The sequence below is a fragment of the Corvus hawaiiensis genome, chromosome 8 (assembly GCF_020740725.1).
Source record: "Corvus hawaiiensis isolate bCorHaw1 chromosome 8, bCorHaw1.pri.cur, whole genome shotgun sequence".
NCBI lineage: Eukaryota > Metazoa > Chordata > Aves > Passeriformes > Corvidae > Corvus > Corvus hawaiiensis.
The window spans coordinates 14,440,618-14,465,485 of record NC_063220.1 but is presented as its reverse complement, the minus strand read 5'-3'; the positions used below and the strand labels follow the sequence as shown (position 1 = coordinate 14,465,485).

Genomic DNA, 24,868 nt, shown 5'->3' with positions numbered 1-24,868 from the left:
TCTCCAGCCTCCAGAGTTTCCTCTCCGAGAGCCGCTGGGCCCAGGCGAGGCTGGAGCAGGACCTGCAGACACAGGATGCCAAGGGACAGCCTGGGTAGCTGGTTGCCCTCAATGCCCAGCATGAGCAGATAGGAAAGGGACTCTGTCCTGCAGCAGCTCCAGCAGTTGCAGGAGGCCAGTGAATCCCTGTGCAGGTACATATGGATACCAGCCATGGGCCGAGGAGCCCCGAGCTGCTCCAGGGAGCTGCAGAGGCGCAGATGTAGCCAGCTGAACAGCAGCTCTGTTATTCAGATGGTTGCATGGTTTAAATACATTACATACATTTCTACAGTGCATTAGAACAATACATTTTGGGTCAGTCAAATGCAGCTGGGCCTGGCCGGGGAGTTGGGATCTCCACTCCTGCCCCCTCTGTGCTTACACAGCCAATGTTGAGCCCCCTCCCCATTGCAGGAGACAAAGCAGCTGCTCTGCCCTCCCAGGCTCACCTGCCTTCATCCCCCTCACTCCCCAAAGATGGGCTAACAGGACAGCAAGACCCAATACCGACTTTCCCTAGCAGCCTGAGAAGCCACAGCTCAAGGCAAGCGGGTACAGGCAGCAGCCCTGGTACTGTTTTATACAACACAAGCTCAGCAGCTGCTGGTGAGAGAGGGGCTCCCTGCCTCCCCCACCCACAGCAGGCCTGCAAGATTGTCAGCTCCAGGGCATCCAGGAGTCCATGCTGGTCCCCCAGTGCTCCCAGCCACGTGGCAGAAGAGCCCCTCCAGCCCTTCCCTGGCAGCCCCTGCCCCTCAAGAGGGTCCTTAGGCACAGACAAGGCTGGCACCATGCTGGCCGCACAGCAGCCAGGGAGCTTGCTGGGAGAGGGGAAAAAGTCAAGCAAGAGCCGCCATGGAGACCAGGCAGGAGAAATGGACTGGGGCAGAAGGGGAGAGGTCCCATGGGAGAGCTCTGTGAAGCCGCCTGCTCTTCACAGGGACAAGCCAGCACCTTTTTCCCCTTAATGTCTAACTGCACCCAAGCCAGTCCCATGCTGTCCCTCTTATGTCCCCTCCTCGAGCCTCTAGCCAGAGAACAGCCGTTCATTGCGGTCCCCGCTACGCCAGTGGGCAGCAGGAACTCCCCCTGAGGAAAGCAGCGTGCACGGGGTTGGGGCAGGGGAGGGACAGTGGAGGAGTACAGCACACCCTCAGGGAAACAGAGGGGGTATCACCTGCTAAAGGCCTTCCCAACCCGGCAGCTGGCATGCTGGGGAAAAAAAAGGGCCAGTGGCTGGTGTAAAGGGCTGGACGGATCCTGGCTCAGGCAGCCTGTTCATCCCAGCCCCAAGCAGGGGTGCTCAGAACCGCATGCAGGCCAAGGAACAGAGGCAGGGGCAGGGTCCCAGCCATGCCACAGTTCCTGGCAGATTCCCATACCTTCCCCCTGGCCTCTGCCGCAGGCAGGGCACCAAGCTCCAGTGGAGCTGGGGAGGGACCATGCCCAATCTGCCTGGCACCTCCAGTTCAGCTGCAGGTTCCTCCAGCCACGCCTGCTCGCTCTACCCTGAAGGTCGAGTCCCAGCCACAGAAGCCAACAGCGGCCCAGCTCCTCTCGCAGTGCTAGTCCAAGGTGGCCAAGCCCTGCCCGTGGCTCCCAGAGCTACCACCATGAGAAGAAAGGCTTCCGGCTCTGGAAGCTCTGCGTGTAGGACTCACTGGCGGAGCGCTGGTGGGAGCGCGCTGTTTCCACAATCACAGGTGGCATCTGAACCAGGTGCAGTGGACTCTTCCCATCTTTCAACGCCTGAGTCAGGTTCAGGATCTGTATGGCACAACAGAGCAAGGCCTGAGCTGCCCTGCCAGAGCAACAGAGAGCACCCACACCAGCACCCTTCCTGCCATGCAGGCAGGATGAGGCTTCCTACCTCACCCATCTGTCTTTCCTATGCACAGCTTACCTGGCCTCTCATGACAGCAATCTGCTTGTGAAACTGTCCCCTGTCAAAGCCAGGGTCTTTCTGCAAGAGAAAGAATGAAGAACACAATGGGATCCACCCACTGCTTCATGCTATGCACAAGATACCTATTCCCCAAGCCCCTCCTCCTGTCCCATCGGGTTCCTGCTTCTCCCCACACTGAATCTTCAGCTCCTGGCAGAAGTATAACCCTGCTGTGCCTCAGCCCAGAAATGCTGTCAGGAACTTGACCACCTTTCTTTTCCTGCAACCTTGACAGGGAGCTCCCCAACACCACTCCCTCTTCCTCCTCCCACATCATCTTCACCCACTCCCCCAGCTCACCTTGAAGAGCTCATACAGATCTTCCTCCAGGTCCTTGACAAAGTTGGGGTCTGAGATCTTGGGAAGAATCAGGTCCTTGATCTCCTGTGAAAAGGGGATTTTGGCCTGGGGCAGCCATGCCCAGTAGAATGGATCTGTGGGAAGAAGCAGGAGACATTAGAATTGGGAAAAGCAACACACGGTGCCACATCTGGTGTGCTAGATTCTCTGCATCTGGGACACAGGAGCCAGCATCTGCCTTCTACAGTCTCTGCTGAGGAGCTGCCCATGAACCCAGAAGTTGCAGAGGCACAGCCCTAGCCCTCTCCTCTACAGTCCTTGAGGAGGATGCCCAAGCATGGAGTTGTATGGCTTGCCATGGTGCCTTGGCACTGCCTGAGGGACTCACATGCTCTCCATGAGTCCGGGTGTTTCAAGGGAAAGGCCAAACCGTTGTCTATAGCAGCCAGCTTGATGATGGGCTCCTTCACCACTACCCAGTCGCTGTCCTGGAAGGAAGCGAAGCATGTCACAAGGAGGTCCTCCCAGCAGGAACAGTCCTTCTCCTACTCTCTGCAGCCCCACTGTCAGGATCTCTGCCCTGGCTACCACAGAGGCACGGCAGCCTCTTGCCTGTAGCACGGTCCCTTGACTGTAGGGAAACATAGTCTACTTTGGATGGGAAGGGGGACAAAGCTGTTTCCCCCCCAGGCCTCACTCCAAAGATGCACAGGTCCAGCAAAACCAGTTTCCCCCAGCAACACCAGTTTCCCCCACAGAGTTCAGCTGCATCCATCCTCATGAAGTCCCACTAGGCCACAAACCATCCACGCAAAAGGTAACAAAAGGCCCGGGAGAAAGATCAGGCCTCCACACACTTGGAAACCCAAGCCAGATGGGAAATTCCTGTCCTGCCTGCCAAGCAGGCAGCTTCCAGGAGCAGAGTCCCCATGTAGCCCCTGCCAAGGAGCAGCCACTCACCCGCACGCCCGCGCTGTCCAGGGGACAGTCATACTTGATGAGCCAGTTGTCATTGCCCCGATCTGCAGGGAGATAAAACCAGCTGTGTCAGCACCAGGGCCTCCCTGCAGCATGCTGGACAGAAGACTGTTCCTCCTCTGACCCAGAAGTGAGACAGACATTTTAGGCTCAAACTCTACCCCTAAGTCCTTAAGCTTGCTGCAGGCATGGGAAGCCACATCAAGCCCCTCACAGCCAGCCCTAGAGATCCACATTGCCAGCTCCCAAGAGAAAGGTCAGAGTGCAACTTCAACCTCTTCCAGCCTGGCAGAAACTCAGGAATGCAGTGTGAAATGGAATATAGGGGCACAGTCAGGTGCTTGATTTCTGGATGTCCCTGGATCCTCACAGCTGGCAAACTTTCACCTGAGCACTGTGGTAGATCCAGATCTGCCAGAACACAGGCCAGCAGCCAGAGCCTCAGGTGGTGGGCAGCCCAGCAGCTGCACTCTGCCTAGAGGCAGATGTTATGTGGCAGCAACCAAGGGGAGAGGAGTTTCAGGTGCTGGGAAAAGACAGCAAGACCCTATCTCCCTCCTCTTTCTCCAGCATAGTAGGACATGAAGGAGCAGGCAGCATCCAATGCCAGGCAGCTGGCCCTACCTGTGTTCCTGATGATGTAATCCAGTACCACCAGCCGCTCGAACTGCAGCAGCAGCTGCCGATTAGTGTTCTCCGGGAGTGGCTCGGCTTCAAACCGCCGCAGCCAGTAGTCTGCATCCTTGTAGCCTTCCACAAAGAGCTGGAAGGAGCCCACCTGAAGCAAGGACAGGCTGTATTACAGAAGGCCACAGAAACCAGGGGGTGCCAACAGGCAGGCACAGAGGCTGGCAGCCCTACCTTGGGTGGCAGACCAATGCGGTTGAAGCGCTGGCCAACTTTCGGCACCTTCTCCAGGGCCAGCCTCTTTCCTCGGGACTTCACCCTGTCAATGGCACTGTAGTTAAAGGTCTCACTGGCCAGATACACCACCTGGAGGGACATGAGCACAGTCAGCAGGGGCCTCTGGCAAGTCACAAGACTGCCTCATAAAACCAAGACACAACATTTCCCACAGCTCTGCCCAGCACAAGGATCCCCAGGGTTTGAGCAGGAACAGTCCTGGTCTAGAGCACTCCATCTCCTAGGTCAGCAGTGGCACAAGGCAAGGTGCAAGCAGACCTGTGTGGAAGCACACAAAAGCCTCCCCAGAACAAGACCCCAGCAGCTGTCCCCTCACCTTTGTGCGGGGAACAATGTTGAGTTCCAGCTTCTGGTCTACCAGGCTGGCACCCGCCTCCGACAGGTAGCCCTGGTTCAGGACAAGGCAGTCTCTCCCAAAGCAGCACGGGCAGCACAACTTCTGCAGCCACTTGGTCCACTTGGGGTTCAGCTGCCCGTATGGCTCCTCATTCTTGGGCTTGAAGACGCCAATGATTTTCTGTGAGTGGGAGAGAAGAGGGCTGAGTCCAGGCAGTTGGTAGAGCTGGGACACCTTCCTCAGCCCGTGAGCCGGCCCACAGTGGGGACACTACGGAACAGGTCCAGAACTGCCCCTCATTAGGATAATAACCAGCCTTTGGGACCAGGCAAAACCTCACAGCTCCTGATATGGAGGTGGGAAGAGCTGGGAAGGACACCTCTCCAGCCAGTACCCCATCCCACAATACCAGAGTGCTGCCCAGAGACCTTTATACCCAATTTGTCCCAAAAACACCGGTGATGATGCAGTCTCCTGGTAAACACATAAGTCTCATTCCAGCGACCTTTGGATGGCTAGGGAGAGCTACTGCTCATCGTTGGTCATTATGTCCACACAGGAGAGGGTCAGGGATAGCAATCCCGGCCCTGGCTCAAAAATCCATTGAACAGAGCTGATCCCAAACTGACCAGAGGAAAAGGACCATAACAGCCAAGCAGCTGCAGGGTCCCTGAGGAGCCAGGGCTCTGTGCTGGGGGCCCAGCAGGAGGGCTGACTCTCTGGGTACACTGTGGATGAGAGGGCACAGGCAGCTCCAAACTGGCCACCAGCTGGTACCAGCAGCACTCCCAGCCCCTCAGTCCAGCCTTGCATACACCGACCCAACAGTGGGGACAGCAGAGTATCCCACTGCTGCAGAGAGCACAGAAGCCTTGTGTGGGGCACTGCACCACTGCTGAGCCAGCACTGCCACACCACACAGATGAGAGCAGGGCCTTCCACAAGTCAGGCATCCCTGGGGGGCTGGCAGCCCCTGCTCTGGGGTGACTCAGCAGCACGCGCAACCAGGCCTCCATCCCATGGCTAGTGCCAGCCCTGGCCTGAGTGGGCGTCACTTCCCCAAGCTGAGCTCCTGCCAGAACATGGAAGTGGAACATGAGTCCCAGTGCCTCAGCAGGGAACCTCAATGCAATCTCAGTCTGTCCAGGACCAAAAGCCAGGCCAGAGCAAGCAGAACCAAGATTTTGTCCACCAGGAAGACAGAAAGGAAGGATTTGAGGGAACAGGATCACTTGCGCCATGCCCAGATCACATGCTGGAGCCACTTTCCCCAGGCAGGCAGGAAGGCAATCCCCCGCACCAGCCCCACACGACTGCCACGTGACTGTTAACCCATCCTTGGATATATGCCTGCAAAGAGGCCTGTCAGGAGCTCTGGCAGCATGAAGCCCTGTGCTCCATGAAACCAGTCCAGCAGAGCAAGACCCAGCCAGGCAGGAACAGCGTGGAAGCGGAAACCAGAGGCCTGGCAGCACAGCATCCCCTAGCAGACAGACCCGTGCTGAGAGCAGCACTGACAGGGAAAACAGGTCTACCTGGTGCCAGCAGCAAGGCAGAGGGAGCCCGGCCACCACAGAGGAGCAGCTGGCAGTGGGGTGATCATAACCATCGGGGCTGGGCAGCACAGCCCAGCTGGAACAGCTCAGGCCCCAGCAGCCCCAAGAGAAATAATCAAAGAGGAAAGATTTTCCTCCCAATATCTTTCCCCCACTGCCCACAGTACCTACGTGCTACACTCTCTCGTGTGCCAACAGCGGGACATTTTTAGTGACCCTGGGCAGCAACCACAGAAACCAGTCACACACCACCTTTGCCAACAGCAAATAGTCTGGGGGACCTGCCAGCTGACAGCGCCAGCAGTACACAGACTTTGACTCCTCACACTCATGCTCCAACAGCCGTCCTTGAGCTCAGGTCTCCTACAGCCAGGCAGCCTCCGACTTGCAATCCCCAGGCAGCTCATCTGGCTGCTCACTCCAGGTCTCATGTTGGGCAATAGGAGGGAGCAAGGCTGTGGCACAAGAAGCATGTATTTCCCCACACGCCATCAGCTCAGCTTGGAACTGCGTGGCACAGCTTCCAGGAGCCAGGTTTCACCCAGGGCAGGAAAACTAGGACACACCAGACCACAGAGCTTACTCCTGCTTCCCTGGAAGCATCCTAGCACACACGTGGCAAGGCAGTCACAGGAAAAAGCAACAGCTCAAGTGATTAGGCAGGGAGCTAGCCTGTGCTGCATACACATCTAGTCAGTGGCACAGAGACGGCTGCCACACAGCTCACCAGATCTATAGGGGACCAGCTACATGCCAAGGACTTTGTCTCCACTATACCAACCACACGGCCACAGAGAAGACATCTCACTCATTTCAAAAAAACAGGCCAAAACCAGCTCAGCCCACGGAGTCACAGCCCTGGGGCTGGAGTCGCTGTGTTCAGATGCTGATGCACGGGCCTGGGGGAGGGGGTGACCCTTCCTCTTTGGGCACAAAGCCACAGAAGAGGTTGAATCAGCACTTAGACACTGCTCCCCCGCACTCTCGCTGCTGGTCCCACTGTACTTCTCCCCGGGGAAGCCCAGAGCTGCTCCGGCCGCTCCTACCAGCCCTCCACGGCTGGTCACCCCCGCCAGCGTCCCGCTCCCGGCCAGCGCCGCTCAGCCCACAGGTCTCCGGAGCCACGCGGGCGGCACCACCCCTGGGTCGGCCACGCAGGGCTGGGCCCAGCTCACCCCCTGCGGGTCCTTCACGAAGTAGCTGCCGCTGGAGCCCTGCGAGATGCGCTCGGGGAAGATGCCGCGCTCGCTGGCCAGCTCAGCCCGCCGCACGACCTCGGCAAACTCGGGATCCTCGGGGAAGTCGTTGCGCTCCCGCTGCGCCGCCGCCGCCGCCGCTGCCGCCGCCGCCGCCGCCGCCGCCGCCTGCGCCTGGGCCTGCGCCGCTGCCGGGCCCCGCGCCCCGCGCTCCAGCAGCGGCTGCCGCTCGCGGTCGCGGCCACCAGGGGAGCCGGGAGGGGAGGGCGGCGGGGGCGCGGCGGGCGGGAGGGCGCGCACAGCACCCCCCGGCAGCCCGTAGTCGGGGCCCTGCGCCCTCTCCGGCGACACCAGCGGGCTTGTCTCGTCCATCGCGCCGCCCGCCCGGCCCCGCCGTGCCGCCGCTGCAGCTTCCGCTTCCGTCCGCGTCACGGCCCATCCCCAGGGGCTGCTCCGCCCCCGCCACACCCCGTTGGCTGCTCCGTCCCCCGTCGCGCCACGCCCATCCCGGCCGCTCCGGCGGGAACTGCGGGGGCGGCTGCGGCCATGATACCGCTGGGGCGGGCTCGAAGGCTCTCGCGCCTCGCACCGTTCGTTCGGGGAGGCCAGGGTGTGTTCGCCCCCCGTACACCCCCGCCGTGGCGGTTGGCGCCGGTGCCCCGCACAAAGATGGACGCGCTGGAGTGGCCGTGCCCATTGCTGCCCTTCACAAAGATGGCGGCAGGGCGAGGGCACCGCCCCTCTGCAGCCACGCCCAAGGCGGAGAGCTCCTTGCCCCACACAAAGATGGCGACCGGCGAGGGCGTGCTGCGAAGCTGACCAATGAGCAGCCCCGTTGCTAGCGGTTGCCGTGGAGACAGCCAACGGCGAGCGGGGATGGACGCTGGCGGCGTGGCACCGCCCGGCAGGGCGGGGTGCTGGCAGGGGCGGTGGCCGCCACCGCCCCTCGGTGGGACGTGGTGGGAAGCGGTGGAGGCGGACAGCGCGGAGCCAGGTGAGCGCGGGCCGCGGGTTCCTGCGCCGCCCGCACTGCCCGCCCCGCTCCTGGGCACGCACCGGGCCCGTGAGCACCGCCACGCGTGTCCCGGTGGTGAGGCGTGCGTGTATCAGCCGTGGGTGCATGAACACACCGGGGTGTGGGTGCATCAGCCGTGGGTGCACGGACACGGCGGGGTGTGGGTGCACGGACACATCGGGGTGTGGGTGCATCACCCGTGGGGACAGGGACACGACGGGATATTGGTACATCGCGGTGTGGTGCATCACCCGTGGGCGCGGTCACGCCCCCGGACACACTCTCCGGGTGGGGTGTGCGCGCATCCCCCGCGGGTGCTGCCACGGGCAGCACGTCCGTGCCTTTGCCCGGGGGTGTGTGGCTCAACGGGGTCGGGCACCCCTCGGCCCCTGTGCGGTTCGGGCTGTGCTGAGCGCGTTGCTCTGCTTGCGGCGGGCACGGTACGTGCAGGCTCTGGGTGGTGGGAGCCCAGCGCGGGCGCGTCCGGCTGCTGGCCAGGCTGGAGTGCTCGTGGGGGGCTGTCGTCCGGGTGAAGTGTCACAGGCCGTGCTGGCCGAGTTCACAGCCCGCGGCAGCACCCTCTCCTCCGCCTGGCGTGGCTGGGCAGGCTGCAGGCTGGGAGCCGGCGATGCGCTCCCCGTCCCTCCCATCAGCAGAGAGCACTGTTCAGTCGCTGTTCGCCTTCGCTGGGGCCATTTCTCTGGACACAATGCCCTGGCAAGTTCCTGTTGTGCTCCCGAGTGCCGCGTCCTGCTGGTTCGCGTGGTTCAGTACCCATCTCTTGGGTGATGCGCAGCCGGGTGTAAGCCCATAGACCCCGTTTGGAGGCGGGGAGCCCCTTCCCGTCACTGGCACTGCCTGAGCTGCACCGGCAGCTGCTGGTGAGGCAGCACCCAGCCCACCTGCCTTCCCTGTGTGCTGGGGAGAGCTGTGCTGCGTGGCAGGGTTCTGTGAGATGTGCAGGGCTTCAGGGCCTGCTTGCTGTTGGCAGGCAGGTTTGCAAACCCTGGGTAGCTGAGCAAAGCCCTGAAGCCCCAGGATCCTATCTCTGCTGTCCCTCTTAGGAGGAGTGTCCACTCATCCCTGAGGGTGAACCAGGTCTGCCCATCCCATGCTGGATCTGGAAACCCCACAAGCTCTCTGTTCCCTCTCCTGAAAAACTGCCACTGAGCACAGCCCAGCAAGCATCTCCACTCCAAAACCCTCTTTTCTGCCTGGGACTGCCCCAGCAAAGCTGAGAGTGGCCCCTGGCCTGAGCCTGCACAGTGCAAGACCTCTGGGGTTCTGCTGGAGTGCCATGCCAGAGACAGCCAGTTCCTGCCACACTCCTCTTCCTGCCACTCACTCACATTTCATAGGGCTGTGACCCCCGTGGGCTCACATCTCCCTGAGCCCTGCAGTGGGCGGGCAGCAACCCGAACCTGGCAGCTGGGGTTTCAGAGCCTGGGCAGGGCAGCTGTGCTCCTGGGGTCACTTCCTCATCTGCGCTGTGCCCCAGCAGAGCTGTCCCCAGGGCAGACAGGCGCCTCTCTGCGAGCCCAGAGGATGCAAGGGCTCTGGGCAAGCCGGGCTGCTCTCCCTGCCCAGCAGCTCTCTGTGCCTCTCCCTGCCAGCTCTTGTCCTGCTGTGCCGAAGGCTGTTGCCATGACCCTCACCAAAGGCTCCTTCACCTACTCCAATGGGGAGGAGTACCGCGGCGAGTGGAAAGAAGGTGAGATGTGGCAGGAGGGGACGGTGCCACCCGTGCTGGGGTACAAGCAAACCCCGCATCTCTGCCCAGCTCCACACTGAGGCAGGTCCTGCCTCTGTCCAGTGCTGCCCATTTCTGCTCTCACCTAGGTCGCAGGCACGGCATCGGGCAGCTGATGTTTTCTGATGGCACTACTTACGTGGGGCACTTTGAGAACGGGCTCTTCCACGGCTGCGGCGTGCTCACCTTCTCTGATGGCTCCAGGTGAGCACCCCACTCCTGCATACACCTCCTCAGGCATTCCCACTTGCCGTGGGGAGCAGCTGCCTCAGGACATCCTCCCACACAGGTATGAGGGGGAGTTTGTGCAGGGCAAGTTCAGTGGCGTTGGAGTCTTCACCCGCTGTGACAACATGACCTTTGAGGGCGAGTTCAAAGGCGGGCGCGTGTATGGCTTCGGTGAGTGCTGGTGGCATGGTGCAGGCATCTGCACGGCCCCTGCTCAGCACAGCCCCTTCCAGCATCTCCCACTTTGTCCCACCTTCCCTGGCCCCATCTGCGGTCAGCGCGGCTCCCTGCCTCTTCACTTCCAGCCCTTCCCTCCCCTCCCCAGGTCTCCTGACCTTCCCCGATGGCTCCCACGGCGTGCCCCGCAACGAGGGCTTCTTTGAGAACAACAAGCTGCTGCGGCGGGAGAAGTGCACGGCCATCATCCAGAGGGCCCAGGGCGCCTCCAAGTCTGCCCACAGCCTGACAGCGTGATGGTGCCCCGCATCCCCTCCCACCAGAGCAGGGACCCCCCTACTTGGGCACTGGCTGGCCCTGCTGGCCCTGGAGAAGGGATGTGGCACTGCTGGGTGCCTCCCTGCCCTTCGTCCCCTCCAAGTGTCCTCCTGCCAATCCCTGCCGCTGGAGGGGATGGAACCCTCCGCTCTCCACCCAAGTGCCCTGGGGCAGCCGTGGTGCCTTCCCTTTCTGGCTGTAGCCCTGGCACTTGCTGGAGCAGCAGAAGGACAGTGTGACAGGGGCTTGGCCCCTCTGCCCCCCAGGAAGACTGTGGACCACTAGGGCTGCTAGCCAGTTGCAGAGGATGGAGCAGGGGGGTAGAGGCTGGTCTCTGACCCCACTGCCAGGGTGCCTTGGCTGGAAGCTGCTGACTGAACCACGTGCCCCCAGAGGGGTAGCTCCTGGCTCACTTTCCTGCCCTGGTCCGGAGGCAGGGTGGGCACCCCAGGCACCCTGTGGCCTGCACCCTCAGCTCTGGGTGACTGGCCATCTCCCTGTATGCCCAGGGTAGGGTGACGTTTTGTCCCCAAAGAACCCAGCTTGCTCTCAGGGCCAGCCAATGGGTTGTGCTCCCCTCATCCCTGTGCCAATGCACCCACCCACTGCCTTGGGGACATCAGCAGCAGCATCCCCACCAAGGGGGACTGGGGAGTGACCAGCCTGGCCTGTGTCTGCTGCACTCTGGTGGAGATTGGTACAACGGTGAGCAAGGAGAAGGGTCAGCTGGAGCCTGGAATGAGGGACATGAGCAGGGCTGCGTGGGGTGCCAGGGCTGGAGCAGGGGGCCTGGGCAGGGCAGGAGGGGATAGAGGTATGGCGAAGGGGCAGGCAGGGGGCACACAGTTCCCCATCTTGCCCCCCACATGCATCCTTCATCTCCCCACTACACGCTCACCTTCACCCCCGGTGCGGTCTGGCTGGCTGTGGCACAGGGGTCCCGGGAGCCCTCACCGCCCAGTGCAGGGCTGCAGGGGCTGTGCCCTCCCTGCCAGTCTCTGCCTGCACCGGGTCCCGTGCCTTGCTGTGACCCTGCCTTGTGCTGCTGCCTGCACAGGCCTCAGCTGAGTAAACCATGTTGCCAAACACCCGTGTCATGTTGTTTTTGCTGGGAGCAGAGACGGTGCGGGGGCCTTGCACAGACAAGACTGCAGACACAGAGAGGAGATGGCAAGTTTATTCATGGCACAAGGATCCACTCCTTCCCAGGTGAAGACAACAGGACCCTGGGGGCTGGCAGGGATACAGGCTGGCCTGGGGTTGCCCCCCTCTACCCACTCTGCCCAGGGCAGCCCTGTCCAACAGGAAAGACTAACAGGGGCGGCCTTCTCCTGGCCACCTCCCAATGTCCCCAGCATATCCCCAGTTCCCAGGGTCCCTGACTCCTGTACCTTCCTGGTGTGGAAAGGGGCAGATGGAGAACACCTCACAACCAGCCATTGGCACTGAAGGTGCTCTTCAGCTCTTCAGCCTGGGCAGGGCTCAGAGGGGCCAGGGGTGCGCGGCAGGGACCCCCATAGTAGCCAAACCACTCCATGGCCTTCTTCAGCCCCGGGATCCCGAACCGGCGGGTGACCTGTGGGAGGGAGGGAGGGCATGGGGGCTTTCTGGCTCCCATGGGCCAGCACGCTCTAGGGGCTCTGCTGTGCAGGCCCTGCTCTTCTGCTTGCCATCACTCCTGTCCTCCCCATGCAGGGCTGCAAGGCTGGCAAGGTTTGAAGTGGCTTCAGCACCCCATGAAGTGCCCACTGTGGGGTGAGGGTGCAGAGCACATCCACACAGGACTCTACGCAGGAGCTCTGTGGCACGTTGGGCTCTGCAGCAGGGACAGGCCACTCCACAGTGGGATGAGGGGCCCAGGAAGGAGCAGCTCTTCCCCCACACACACACTGCTGCCTATAAATAGTCAGCAAGGCTCTCACAGAGGGTCAGGTGGTGCCCAGTGCCAGTGGACAGGCTGTTCCTTAACGTGACAGGGCTGGCATTTCCCATCTTCTCACCTCCAGCCCATCTCGGCTCACTGGCCAGGTGCTGTGCCGTCCTATCCCCCTGAACCACCCCTCCACCCACTGCAGCCCCAGGGACTTCCATCCTTTGCCTCCCCCTGGCTCTGTCATAGCCTGGCACCCTCTCCCCTCAGCATCCGAGGGGCTCTGCGTGCTCACCGCCGTGTTGGGCTCAATGAGGCGGTGCTGCAGGTCACGGGCCTCCTGCCACCGGCCCTCGCGGCACAGGTGGTCCAGCTGGCACAACGGGTCACCCAGAACATTGGCGAGGGCACACACCCCCCCAGCGGCACCTAGAGACACCAGGACACATTGGCAGCCAGCTCAGCATGCTGTGCCTAGCCAGCACCTCCCGGTCCCTCCCCTGCCTCCCCCTGCCAGTGTCCCCAGGCCAGGATGGGCAGCTGCACCTACCCACAGCATAGCTCGCCAGCAAGAAGCCGGCTGATCCTGCCAGCACCTGGAAATCCTCCTGCCTTGTCTTGTGGACCATCAGCCCCATGCGGGTGATCTGGGGAGAGACATGCTATGCCTTGGGGCAGGCATCACCCTGTCCCCCTTGCTGCAGGGTGCCTGCTGGCAGCCCTGGGGTCCAGGGAAGGGCTGCAAGTCCCAGTTCCCCATTCCCAACTTAGGTCCAGGTTTGGTGGTAAGCAGCCCTGGGAAAGTCCTGTTCCACTCACGTCCCCACCGCTGTCCTTGATCCCAATGATGTTGGGGTGCTGAGCCAAGGTGATGACAGCGTCCATGGGCAGGTCCAGGCCAGTGCTGGCAGGGACACTGTAGAGCACCACCGGGATGGGGGATGCGTTGCCAACCTGCAGGCAGCCAGGCAGAGCTCAGTAGCTGGGGTGGGTTGGAGACACAGTGGACATGATCCCTCTCCTGCTGCCCCAGCTGCGGTTGCTGGCAGGCACTGGACGTGGCTCACCTCTGTGTAGTGATGGACCAGGGCAGCAGTGGTCATGGCACCCCGGTAATAGCAGGGTGTCACAACCAGCGCCACATCAGCCCCTGCCTCTGCCATGCTGACCGTCAGCTCGATGGTGGCCTGGGTGGCTGGGGAGGAGGCGGAAGGGTGAGGGGTGTTCCAGGGGGGACACATGCCCGCTGCACTGCCCCCCACACTGCCCACACAGGCACTCACATTCGCAGCCCGAGCCAGCCAGCAGCAAGCGGTCCCTGGGCAGAGCCTGGCGCACGCAGCTCACCACCTCCACCCTCTCGTGGGGTGCCAGGTATGGATACTCCCCACTGGAGCCCAGCACCACCAGTCCTGGAACACAAATATGGGGAGGGCAGGGCTCAGGCACAGGAGAAGGGTGCCAGGAATGTCAGGTATCCCCATTACTCTCACTCCCATCTTTGCTGCTGGCACCCAGGCAGAGCTCTGCAGTCCTCAGTGTGCCCTCTCTTGCCTAAATCCCTGCAGCCCTGGCCTCCTGGTCAGAAGAGAGGAGACTCTGGGGAACACTGTTGTGAGGCTGCAACCTCTTTTGCAACTCCTCTCCTATCATCTATCTGCCCTTGGCAATCGACAGATACATACCCCACGAATGTGTGAGTGTGCATGGGAGGGCAGTGCACAGGTTCAAGCCCGCACATGTGTGGAGCGGGTGTGCAAGCACGTGCTGGCGTGTGGCAGGGCTGTGCAAGGACACACACTTGTGCCCGGGCACGTGCCATGCAAGGGGCCCCAGGTGGGTGACCCGAGGGGTTGCCAGCCCCGGAGCGAAGTCCGGCTGGAGGCTGAGCACCCTTGGGAAGCTGGCAGGCTGCCTGCGTGCTGCTGCACAGCCTCGGTGGCAGGCAGGGATCTGACAGGAGCCTGCACGGAGAGGGACAGTGGGCAGCACTTACCTCTGAAAGGGATGCTGGCGTAGCGGCGCAGGTTTCCCTCCAGCTGGGCATAGTCCACCTCCTGTGAGGGTGAGAAAGGGGTGGCGAGGGGTGGGAAGATGCCCCTGAGATCGAGTGAGGGCTCTGATCCCTGGGGGGTGCTGAGCCTCCGGCACTGCCTGGGGGCTGCCCACTGCAGAGCTGCCAGGGCGGGCCGGAGGGACGAGGTGAGGCGGCTGCTGAATGCCATGGTGGCTGGGTGCTGCTGCTGCCTGTGCTGTCTGCCTCGCCGAGGGGCTGTTAATGTTTGACAGGGCACGTGAGGGACCTGCAACCCTGCTGGGTAGATGACATGGGGGTGGTACCAGATGAGCTCAGGATGTTCTTCCTCCTTCAGGAGCTGGCTGCAGGAGTGCAGCACCCCTCCAGGGGAGCTTTGGCCACTCCAGTTGTGCTTTCCCTTCTGCTTGCCAGCCCTGGCAGCTATCCCTCTGCCTCCTACAGGGCTGGGCTGCAAGGCCAGGGAGGGATCAGGCATTGCAAGCAGTCCCAGGGCTTTGGTCAGGGATCACCTGATCCAGCCGTCAGTGTAGGGTCTCCTGTAAACGGGTGAGTGTGAGCATTTCCATTTAGGGAGCATGTGTCCCAGCCTGAAAAGGGACCATGTGTCCCCCAAGGGTGACTGCAGCAGGAAAGGCAGAAGAACAAGAAGCCATCCAACCCCACAGAGTGGCTGTCCAGCAGGGGTACAGCTGCTGCTCTCTGGCACAGCCCCAGCTTCCAGCACAGCATGGACTCAGGTTGAGCTGCCCTCCATGTATTTTTCCTCCCTGAGCTTGCCCAGGTGGGACTTTGAAGGACTGTGAGCAATCAGGGTGTCCTGCAGCGAGGAGTCCTGCCCTTGAACCACTTGTGTCACCAATACCTGAGTCCCTGTCATAGGAGGCAGGGCTCAACATGCTGCCAGATAAACCTGCTCCCAGGATAACCCATCTTCCCCAGGCGCATCAACCCTGGTGCAGGCTGCCCAACCTCACAGCCACCTGGAGCCAAATGCTGCTCTTTGCTGACTTTTATTGACACAGACAAGTCTTGTCTGGATCCTGCTGCTTGGAGCTGAGCCCAGCTCTGGTCCCTGCTTGGTGCCATCATGCAGGGACCTCCATCTCCCCCTGCGGCTGCTCCTTGGTCTCCAGCGCCTGGCGTGTGTCCACCTGCCACTGCTGCACCAGGTCTGTCGGGGTCTTGCCAGCCTGCAAGAGTGGGCAAAGAGAGGCTGGGCACAGGGTGGTGTGACATGGTGGGGCAGCAAATAGCCTCAGAGGTGCCCCCCCATGCTCACCTCATTCTTGGCCATCATGTCAGCCCCGTGCAGGATCAGCATTTTGATGATCTTGTAGCGACTGAGCCGTGTGGCATCATGCAGCGCTGTGTCGCCTTCCTGTGAGAGACACAGCTTCACTGGAGATTGTGGTCCAGGGACAGGGACCCTCTGCCTGCCCCAAGCACTGCTCCCCAGCTCCCAGCACATCAACCTCCACCAGGACAAGGGGGACTGTGCCTGTCCCAGACCTGGCTGTGGCTGCAGCCACCCTGGGGCAGGGATGTGTGTGTCCAGATATGCCCCACTGTGGGTGCTGGAAGCCCTTGGAGGGGTCAACAAAGGGAGGGGGATCTGTGTTGCGACCCAGTGATGCCTGCATGGCTGCAGCACTCACCCTGTCTGAGGCATTGACATCCACCCCACAGTGGATGAGATGCTCCACAATGTCAAGGTGTCCGGTTCGGGTGGCCACATGAAGGGGTGTGCTGAGCAGCTTGAGGGGGGATGAGATGGACATCAGGGGGGATCAGCACCCACACCTGCTAACCCAACACAGGGTCAGCTCTGGTATTCCAGGGTATGCTCCTGCCCCAACCCTGTGATCTGCTCTGCCCTGCTCACCTTGTCCTTCACATTGAGGTCTGCCCCACGGTCTTGCAGCAGCTTGACAGCATCCAGGTGCCCACCCCGGCAGGCCCAGTGCACAGCGGTGCAGTCCAGCTGGACATACAGTGCTGTGTCATGGTGGGGGACACCCCTACCCTATGTCTGTCCCCTGCCCCAGCAGGTCCCCGTGCTCGAGCTGAACTGGCAGAGCCCTGCCTGTAGCCACCTCCGTGATGGGGACAGCACTGCCCCACTGCAGGGTCCCCAATATTGCTGTAGTTCTGGCTGCACCACACCCAGATGCTCAGACCAGCATGCAGCTGGAAGCAGGATCCAGCCTCACCCGGTCCCTGAAGTCAACAGTGGCCCCACTGTCCAGCAGCTTCTGCAGGATTTCCATGTGTCCCTCCAGTGAGGAGCGGTGCAGGGCTGTGCGGTGGAACTGCGGGACAGGGCAGCACATTGGCGGACAGATGCATCTTCCCTGGCCCAGTCTGGTTGTACTCCAGCCCTGTCCCAGGGATCTCAGCCCTTGCCCACAGGCACAGTGGGGCATGGCTGCAGGATATGGTGGCATGGCACAGGCAGGGGACAGCCAGTGGCTGCCAGGAAAGCTACCTCATCACATGTGTCGGGGGAGCCACCATCTGCCAGAAACTTCTCGATGACGTGCATCTTGCCCTGGACAGCAGCTCGCAGGAAGGTCTCTGGCTCCACAGGACCCTCCTGGTAATGGGACAGGCTCAGGGCTGGGGCAGCACAGAGGTGCAGGAGAGGGGACAACATGGGGGCCCCCTGCCCTGCTTCCCCAGGGAGGTCTCTGGCTGGCAGGGTGACCCGGGGGCTGGCCTGTGGGTGGCCCAGCCGCTATCCCAGCAGCCCCCCTCCCGCATCTTGGGACCCCCTGACGTACAATCTCCAGGGGCTCAGGTGGCGGGGTGGGCTCGGGGGTGGCCGCCCGCTCTGCCCGGCGCTGCCGGCGCTGCTTGCGGAGCTCAATGAGTCGTTGGATGCTGCCCACGTCGATGATCTCCCGCCTCAGATCCACTGAACTCCTCCGCACCCTCTCCTGGCCCTGGTGAGCACACACAGTCCCCCGTTTGACTTCTGTGCGACCAGCCACCCCTGGCCACCCCGCACCCCAACCCACTCACCTTGATGGCCTCAAGGCCCCTGTTCCTGGGGCCACAGCGTTTCTCCTCCTCCAGCTCAGGTGTGTTCATACGCTCCACGGCCGGCGGCTCCCGTGCACCATCCCCTTTGAGTTTCTGCACAGGCACAGCAGGTGCTGCAGGGTCTTGGCTGGCCACAGAGCAGCCCCACTGCCTCCATGCCCAGCCTGCCGGGGGAGGTGGCTCTGCGCGGGGCTCCCAGCTCGCTGCTGAGGTCTACGGGGGTGCCTGGCAGGTCTTGGGCTTGCACTTGCCTCCTCACCCTGCTCGGTAAGCTGGGCACCTGCTTGCTGCTCAGCTCTGCCCCATGGGCTAGAGCTGCTGGGTTGGGAACCTGATCCCCCTGAGAACCCTTGGACACCTTGCTATATCCCCCAGGACAGCAAGGTCGGTGCCAGCCTCCTCACATCGGAGTCCCTAAGGATGGACACAGTGCAATGGGGGTTCCTACTAGAGCCCAGGAAGGTCCCCCTGCCCTATGGACCCACCTCCTCCTCCTCCTCCTCTGCCAGCTTCTGCTCAATGAGCTCCTTGGCCCGTTCCACATCCAGCTCCATGTCTGCCCGCAGTGCACAGTCCTGCGCAGGATGTGTCCTCCTCTCCTTGCTACCACAGGCAGGGAGTGCCCAGTCCTGGCTCCTGATGCTGCCGGCGGCTTCGCTGGCCTTGGGGCTTTATGCTGCTGGCCCCTCTGTCCCACAGTCCAAGGGCATCAACAGCTGTGGCTGCTCCACATGACTGGGGCAGCTTTGCCATGAGCTCACCCGCCTGCTTTCTGGTGGCCCTGACTCACCTCTCCAGCCCCACACCGTCTTAAAGAGAACCACCCCCCCCCCACCCTGGGTTGACCAGGACACCTGTGCTTGTTATGGGGAGCTGGGGTGTGCAGAACCTGTGACAGCCAGTCAAGAGAGGCTCAGCAGAGCAGGGACACGATCCAGGGCCATCCCACAGGCATGGCACCTATGCCTGTGCCACCGACCCTGGACAAGCAAGATGCTCCCATGGCTCCCATCACCCCGTCTCTGTGCAACCAGATGCTGCAGTAGCCACCAACACAGCCTGAGGCTCCCTGGCACCTTTGGCAGGAAGGGGGCCTGCCCACCCCAAAGAGAGGCAATGGGTCCTCTCAAGCCTCTCAGCCAGCAGCAGGCAGCATGAGATGCCAGGAGTCACGGCCCCTCTGTGCAGCTTTAGAGGATGACCTCAGGTGTGGAACGTTCTGAGCAGCCCTGCCAGGGTCCCCGTGGCTGCCTGGCCTCCCTCACTGCACATGGCAGCCTGGCAGCAGGAGACTGGCCTCACGTGGGGCCAACAGGCAGAGCCAGCAGCTATTCCCGGCAGCAGGAACATTGTTCAAATCTCCTGAGCACTCCCCCCTTGTAAGATGAGGCCAACACTGCCCTGTGCCAGGACAGTTAATGCGCTGGGCACTGTCCACCAGCACAGGACCCGGGGGAGGAACAGACAGCCACGTCACTGTTACCCTCCTGGGCAGTTCCCAGGGCCATCCTTGGGTGCCCTGTCCCATGGGTGCCACAGCAGAAAGATGCTGTTTTCACCAGGGCAGGCCATGGTAGCCATGAAGGTCATCTTGGGACTTTTCCCCTCCACGGACTGTCCCACCTAGCTCAAGGGCAGACATAGGCTTAAATCTCCAGAGGAAAAGCACCAGGAAAGGGAGGTGGTGACCCCACACTGAGAAGCAGCCGGAATGACAATGGGTCAATGCTGGTAATGCTGGGAAAGGGTCCTGGCAGGCAACCAGCCAGGGCTGGCAGGACAGGGTCAGGGTGGCACTAGGGAACAAAGCTGAGTTGTCCAGGCTACCCTTGGCCACCCTGTGCCCATTCTGACATGGGAGTAGGTATAGGACAAGCACAGGGACCTCCCGTGGCTATGGGTTACAGCCCCCTCCAGCCTGTCCCCAAGGCCAGAGGAAGGATGAAAAGGCTTTATTGATAAATACAGACTATGTACAGAGGGGAGACATCTCCACCCAGCCCAGCACCCCATGGGTCTCCTGGCCAGGGGAAGCCAGAGCCCAGTGGGTCACAGTCTCTCCCTGCTGGCACAGCCTGGCAGAGGAGCCCCAGCCCCAGAGACATTTGGTCTCGAACCTCCTACAGCAAACACGGCGCCTGCCCGTGTCCCCAGCCAAGGGGAGCCACCACGGTGGCACAGCCCCATGCAGACCTTTCTGGGCAGCCTCAGGGGGGAGCAGGAGTGGCTCCAGATGCGTTGGAACACAGCACAGGGAATCCCCAGAGGTGCCACTGTACCCCAGACCCCTGCCATCTCCCCTCAACCAGTAGGGGGTGGCTCAGTTCCTGGGTGGGAGGGGCTGATTGACAATCACTTGCACAACAAAATCCTTCTGGATCTTGGTCTCCTGCAGTCGTGTGCGGTCAGTGAGCAGCTTGCCTGAGAAGAACCACCGCTGCCAGGCCAGGTCAATGCCCTCCTGCGCCTGCAGCTGCTTCTTCAGCTGCCCGATGGTGTCACTCATGCTGGCGCTGAGCCGCAGGTCCTTGCCGGTGGAGAGGCGCACCTTGAGGGCGAACTCCCGCCGGGTGTTGGGCAGAGGCTCCACTGGTTCCACTGCCTCCTCCTCGCTCCGCTCCAGGATCAGGTTGACGGGGGGTGCAAGGCAGTAGACGGGCAGCTGGTACCGGTTGCCCAGCTCATCATAGCACTCCGTCAGGGACCCTGGGGACAGCAGGATGAGATGCTAAGAGTGGGCATCCCCATGGACCACCCAAATGTGGACAGAGCCACCCTAAGCAGTGTGGCACAGCCTGCCTTGCTCCCCTTGGCTGGGCTGAGCTCTGGATAGCAGGTGGGAGCCCCTTTCTACTCCAGCCTAGGACTCCTGTGTGCCCAGATATGGGGCACTCAGCACACACCCCACCCAAACCCCCAGTGCTGACCCTCACCATGGGGCAGGGTGATGCTGGCTCCATCGAGGATGGCCTGGGCCAGGCTGTGGTCATTGGCTTCTACAGCATAGGCAGCTGCCTTCAGGGCATCCCAGATCTCCTTGCGGCCTTCAAAGGCGGGTGCCGTGTCCCAAAACTCGTCCCGCTTGCTGCGCAGCTGCCCGTCTGTCATGGGGTAGTCGCTCTTCCACTTGGGACACTCCTTCTTCAGGGGCTCATTGCGGCCTGAGGAGGGGGAGATATTCAGCCAAAGGACAGGGTTCCCCCTTGGGCCCTGAGTCCTCCACCTGCCCACACCCAGAGGTTCTTCCTGGGGACTTCCTGCACCTCAGCAAGGGTCTGAGGGATCACCCTGCCCAGTGAAGAACAGTCCCCAATGCAGCAAGGGGGAACTGGGCTAAAGCTAGCCCTGCCCAAGATCCCACTGGCCCCACAGCAGTTGCTCCCCCAAGTGACACCCTTTGCCCTCAGAGGGGCCAAGGGCTCTTGCTTCCATGTTAGGGGGATCAGTCGCTGCCCTGTGGGGCGGCCACAGGGCCTCGGGGCCCTTTGAGGCAGAGCAGTATTTATAGCTTGGGGAATTAGCCAGGAAATAAGCTGGTGAGTTGGAACAAGAAGGGGATTTACAAAGGCTGAGCTGCAGCAAAGGGGGGGTCAGGACTTCACCGTCCCCTCTGCCCACCCCAGGATGACAGGGACCAGCTGCAGGCAAGACAGCAGGCACACAGCGTCCTGGGCATCAGGGGGACAGAGGGCACTACTGCCAGACTGCAGCTGTCCCAGCAACGGGCTGAACTGAGCTGGCTCTCCACAAAACAGCCCCCAGACATGTCCCCGCAGCCCTTCAGCAGCCAGCATTGCCCAGGGATCTGAGCCATGCCAGTGCCAGTCCCACACCACCATGCCCTCACTACACTGGGCTTTGGCCCTGTGGGAACAGCCCTGTCCCATCGGCCCCATGGCCAGGCTGGACACGTGGGGCAGGAAGGAGCTGTCACTCCCAGCTGAGCTGAGGACAATGAATGATAACAGCTCCTTCCTCTCCCTGAGCTCCTTCCTCTCCCTGAGCTGGCCAGACGGCCCCCTTCCTGTGGGGACAGGACGAGGGTAAAGTGAGGCTCCAGCTGGGCAGGAAGATGCCCGTGCCCACACAGTGACCTGTCAGGCAAGGTGATGCCACACACCCCAGCCACTGGAGACAGCCACCACTGCCAGCTGTGGGCTGAGCCAAGTTCCCCAGACAGCTGTTTCTGAGCAAGTGTGTGGTGACACAAGGCACTACACGACCTTTCTGATTGTACCAGCCCTGCCTCACCCTACCCAAGACCACTGGAGCCAGCATAGCATCTGCTTCCCAGCAAGCACCTCCCTCAAGGATCCCCAAGGGGCACAGGTGCTCAGCTACCTCAGGGCTGGGCGCTGAGCATTCCTGGGAGGCAGCATCCTGCCCACATCCCTGGAGGAGCAAGGGCAGCCGGCTGCAGCCAGTGCTGCCGATTCAGCAGTCACGGTGCTGGGCCAGAGGGATTTGCAGCACCACAGGACACAGCAAGGTCAGAGGCAACACCTGCCCCAGGAGGGCAGTGGAGAAGTGTCCAGAGCCAGCCTGAAGGACGTATCTGGGACCATGTCCCTACCTTGCTACGGCCAGTGGGCTGGGGCAACGTGTCATCACAGGACTCCTGGCCAGCACTCCCAGCCAGCGCCATTCCCCCAGCTCTGCTTGCAACAAAGGGAAGAGGCTGGCCCGGGGAGGCAGCAGGATCAGAGCTGTGGGGGTCAGCTGTTGCAGAGAGCAGGGGCAGGCTGTGGCTGCCTCGTGCGTACAGGCGTGCCCAGCAGCCTTGCCCAGGTAGGCAGGGGCTTAAGCCTCGTCTATTTATTGCTACCGCCCAGCCGGGCCAGCACCTTCTAATCACCTCCTGCTGCTCTATTCCTGGCCCTTTGTGCAACTCTCCACGGCAGCACCACCAGACAGGTCCATCCACTCGCTGTGCCCGGACTCGAGCCAACAGGATCTGGCTGGCAGCCTGCCTGCCTCCTGCCCTGTACCTGCAGCACCCTGCCCGTGGCTCAGCCCCCCGGGGTGGCCTGGTGAGGGACCCCCAGGCACGAGGATGTGACCTGAAGGCTTCCCTGCCCTGGGGCTTGCTCCCTGTCTGCAGGAGCCTCAGGCAGCCCCAGCTGACAGGTCCTGGAGGCCCTGAAGAAGACATCAGCCAGATGGCACACACCACTGCTTCCAGCAGTGCTGGCTGGTCCGCTCCCGAGCCAGGCAGGGCTGGGATGCTGCATGCCATGGGCATCCCCAGCTCCTGCTGCGGTAAGCTGGCCACCCCAGAGACAATGCTGTCACCTGCTGCTGGGAGCCCTGGCAGGACCCCTCTACAGGGGGTCACAACAGGCCCCAGCCAGGGCAGGAGCTGGCCAGGCTGCTTTGCAGGGCCCCTGTGACAGCAGAGGTGGGCAGGAAGAGCCCCCCTCCCTGCTGACAGCAGGTCCTCATGTACTAGGATCTGCTGGCCCATGGCAGTGTCCCCATACTGCTGGTGAGGGCAGCTGTAGCCTTGCTTCATCCTCCACCACCTGCTGAGCAGTTCCCATGGGCTGGTGGCACCATGCAAGCAAAGGCAGGAACCACCCAGGGCACCTGGCACAAGGGACAGCCCTGCTCTCCCGGGAAGGGACACACTGAAAGAAAGCAGCAACAGCAACTGCTGGCAGTATACGAGGAAGGGACCATGACCCATCACAGGAGAGCAAGTGGGGATGGAGACACAGGCTCTGCAGCCAGCTGCTGCCTGGCACAGGAGGGGATCACACAGATCCAGATGTTGGGATCTGACCCCACCCCCTCTCACAGCAGCCTGAGCTACGAAGCAGCGGCCTCACATCCCGCCAAGCTGAGGGAACAGTCAGCCAGGGACCCGAGGCCTCACTGATGCCTGCAAGAAGGCACTCCTGGGGGGCAAAGTGTGCCGGGTGGCTTACCATACCAGCAGGGCATCCCCGGGGCAGGCTGGCACACCTGCAGCCCCGCGCGGTGGAGGCGGCTGCCCACGGCACGGGCACAGCCCAGCCCGGCTGCCACGGCACCCTGCACGTGCTGCCGGAGCAGCGGGCACCTTCCCACGGAGAACGCCCTTCCCTCCTTCATCCCAGCTGCGGGCGAGGACCAGGGCGTCCCGTCCCGGGCACACGCTTCCTGCCCCTCCTCTCCCACCGCCCACTACCGCTCTGGCATAAACACGGTAATTACCGGCTGCGACGGCACCGGTCGGGAGGCGGCAAGGGAAAGGCGTGATTCATCCTACCAGCCCACGGCTTCTCCGCCGAAATTCCACCGTACCCATCCCCACGGCCCCCGGGACCCTCCGGGATGGCATCACGGGGAAGCGCCTCATGGCACCCGAGTATTCGGCTACCGGTAACTCCGAGGGACCGCGGGGCTGCACCAGCCCCCCTGGGCCGCCGCTGCTCCCCCGGACCGGCAGCCGACCCGCACCTCCCGAAGCCCCGGGGCAGCGGGGACGGGGTCGCGCCCGCCGGCAGCAGCCCGGTGTACGGGGCAGCACCGATCCCGAGCAGGCAGGACCCTGCCGTTCGCAGGACGCGCCGTGCCGGGGGACGCTTCCGAGCGCAGACCGGGAGCACCCGCCACCCTGCAGTCCCCCCAGGACACCACCTTCCCGGGAGGAGCCGGGAACTGGCAGGGCTCAGCTGGACGCGCTGCGCACCCCAGCCCTTACCCCGCAAAGCCTCCGGGGCGCCGGGACGGGAGCCGCGGTGCCCGCCCGCTCCCGAGGCCGCGCACCGAACCGGGACCCCCGGGGTCCGGGAACCCCGAGAGCGCAGTGTGACTCCTGGGGTTGTGCGAGGGGGGAGTCCTCCCGTGGCGGACTGCGCTCCTCCGGTGCCCACGTTCCTCCCGCGCCACCCCCAGGGGGACACGGGACCCCCCTCCCCGCCCCGGTGACCGCGATCGCGTGGGTGCCCCAGCCAGGACGACCCCCGCTCACCTGCTCGCTTGCGGGCGTTGCCGCCGGCGGCGGGCCGCTCCCGGCGCTGCCGCCCCACGCAGCCGCCCATGGCGGGGCCGACCGGCGGCGCTCGGCATCGGGGCCGCGCCGGCTCCGCGCTGCGCCCGCCCGTGCGCGCGGGGCCCGGTGTGCGCGCGGGGCCGCCCCGCCCCGCCCTCCCGGGCGCACGTGACCGC

General features: G+C 62.6%; 5 protein-coding genes across 7 annotated transcripts; 1 reads left to right on the top strand and 4 right to left on the bottom strand.

The window, feature by feature from the left end:
- Positions 1 to 263: 263 nt before the first annotated feature.
- Positions 264 to 7,676, bottom strand: PI4K2A (phosphatidylinositol 4-kinase type 2 alpha). Its single transcript, XM_048310847.1, has 9 exons — positions 7,258 to 7,676; positions 4,506 to 4,706; positions 4,127 to 4,258; positions 3,890 to 4,043; positions 3,248 to 3,309; positions 2,676 to 2,775; positions 2,288 to 2,421; positions 1,946 to 2,005; positions 264 to 1,809 (listed from the first exon to the last, which is right to left on the bottom strand). Exons 1-9 carry the CDS (start codon positions 7,648 to 7,650, stop codon positions 1,648 to 1,650), a joined length of 1,398 nt encoding a protein of 465 aa, XP_048166804.1. The 5' UTR covers positions 7,651 to 7,676; the 3' UTR covers positions 264 to 1,647.
- Positions 7,677 to 8,189: 513 nt separating this feature from the next.
- Positions 8,190 to 11,852, top strand: MORN4 (MORN repeat containing 4). Of its 3 annotated transcripts, none has more exons than XM_048311961.1 (5): positions 8,190 to 8,272; positions 9,907 to 10,004; positions 10,133 to 10,247; positions 10,333 to 10,442; positions 10,597 to 11,852. In XM_048311961.1, the coding sequence occupies exons 2-5, from the start codon at positions 9,938 to 9,940 to the stop codon at positions 10,743 to 10,745; spliced, it is 441 nt and encodes a 146-aa protein (XP_048167918.1). In that variant the 5' UTR covers positions 8,190 to 8,272; positions 9,907 to 9,937; the 3' UTR covers positions 10,746 to 11,852. The 3 variants fall into 3 exon arrangements, with proteins under 3 accessions (XP_048167918.1, XP_048167917.1, XP_048167916.1); XM_048311960.1 differs by having other exon boundaries at positions 8,225 to 8,272; positions 9,358 to 10,004; XM_048311959.1 differs by lacking the exon at positions 8,190 to 8,272 and having other exon boundaries at positions 8,298 to 10,004.
- Positions 11,853 to 11,929: 77 nt separating this feature from the next.
- HOGA1 (4-hydroxy-2-oxoglutarate aldolase 1) lies at positions 11,930 to 15,245 on the bottom strand. Its single transcript, XM_048311860.1, has 7 exons — positions 14,633 to 15,245; positions 13,920 to 14,048; positions 13,704 to 13,831; positions 13,456 to 13,590; positions 13,187 to 13,283; positions 12,932 to 13,065; positions 11,930 to 12,342 (listed from the first exon to the last, which is right to left on the bottom strand). The coding sequence occupies exons 1-7, from the start codon at positions 15,147 to 15,149 to the stop codon at positions 12,193 to 12,195; spliced, it is 1,290 nt and encodes a 429-aa protein (XP_048167817.1). The 5' UTR covers positions 15,150 to 15,245; the 3' UTR covers positions 11,930 to 12,192.
- Positions 15,246 to 15,759: 514 nt separating this feature from the next.
- On the bottom strand, positions 15,760 to 18,529 carry ANKRD2 (ankyrin repeat domain 2). Its single transcript, XM_048311861.1, has 9 exons — positions 18,202 to 18,529; positions 17,696 to 17,809; positions 17,455 to 17,616; positions 17,160 to 17,267; positions 16,885 to 16,983; positions 16,557 to 16,655; positions 16,330 to 16,428; positions 15,954 to 16,052; positions 15,760 to 15,864 (listed from the first exon to the last, which is right to left on the bottom strand). The coding sequence occupies exons 1-9, from the start codon at positions 18,268 to 18,270 to the stop codon at positions 15,760 to 15,762; spliced, it is 954 nt and encodes a 317-aa protein (XP_048167818.1). The 5' UTR covers positions 18,271 to 18,529.
- A 1,082-nt stretch (positions 18,530 to 19,611) lies between these two features.
- On the bottom strand, positions 19,612 to 24,778 carry UBTD1 (ubiquitin domain containing 1). Its single transcript, XM_048311863.1, has 3 exons — positions 24,672 to 24,778; positions 20,650 to 20,877; positions 19,612 to 20,422 (listed from the first exon to the last, which is right to left on the bottom strand). Exons 1-3 carry the CDS (start codon positions 24,739 to 24,741, stop codon positions 20,037 to 20,039), a joined length of 684 nt encoding a protein of 227 aa, XP_048167820.1. The 5' UTR covers positions 24,742 to 24,778; the 3' UTR covers positions 19,612 to 20,036.
- Positions 24,779 to 24,868: the final 90 nt, after the last annotated feature.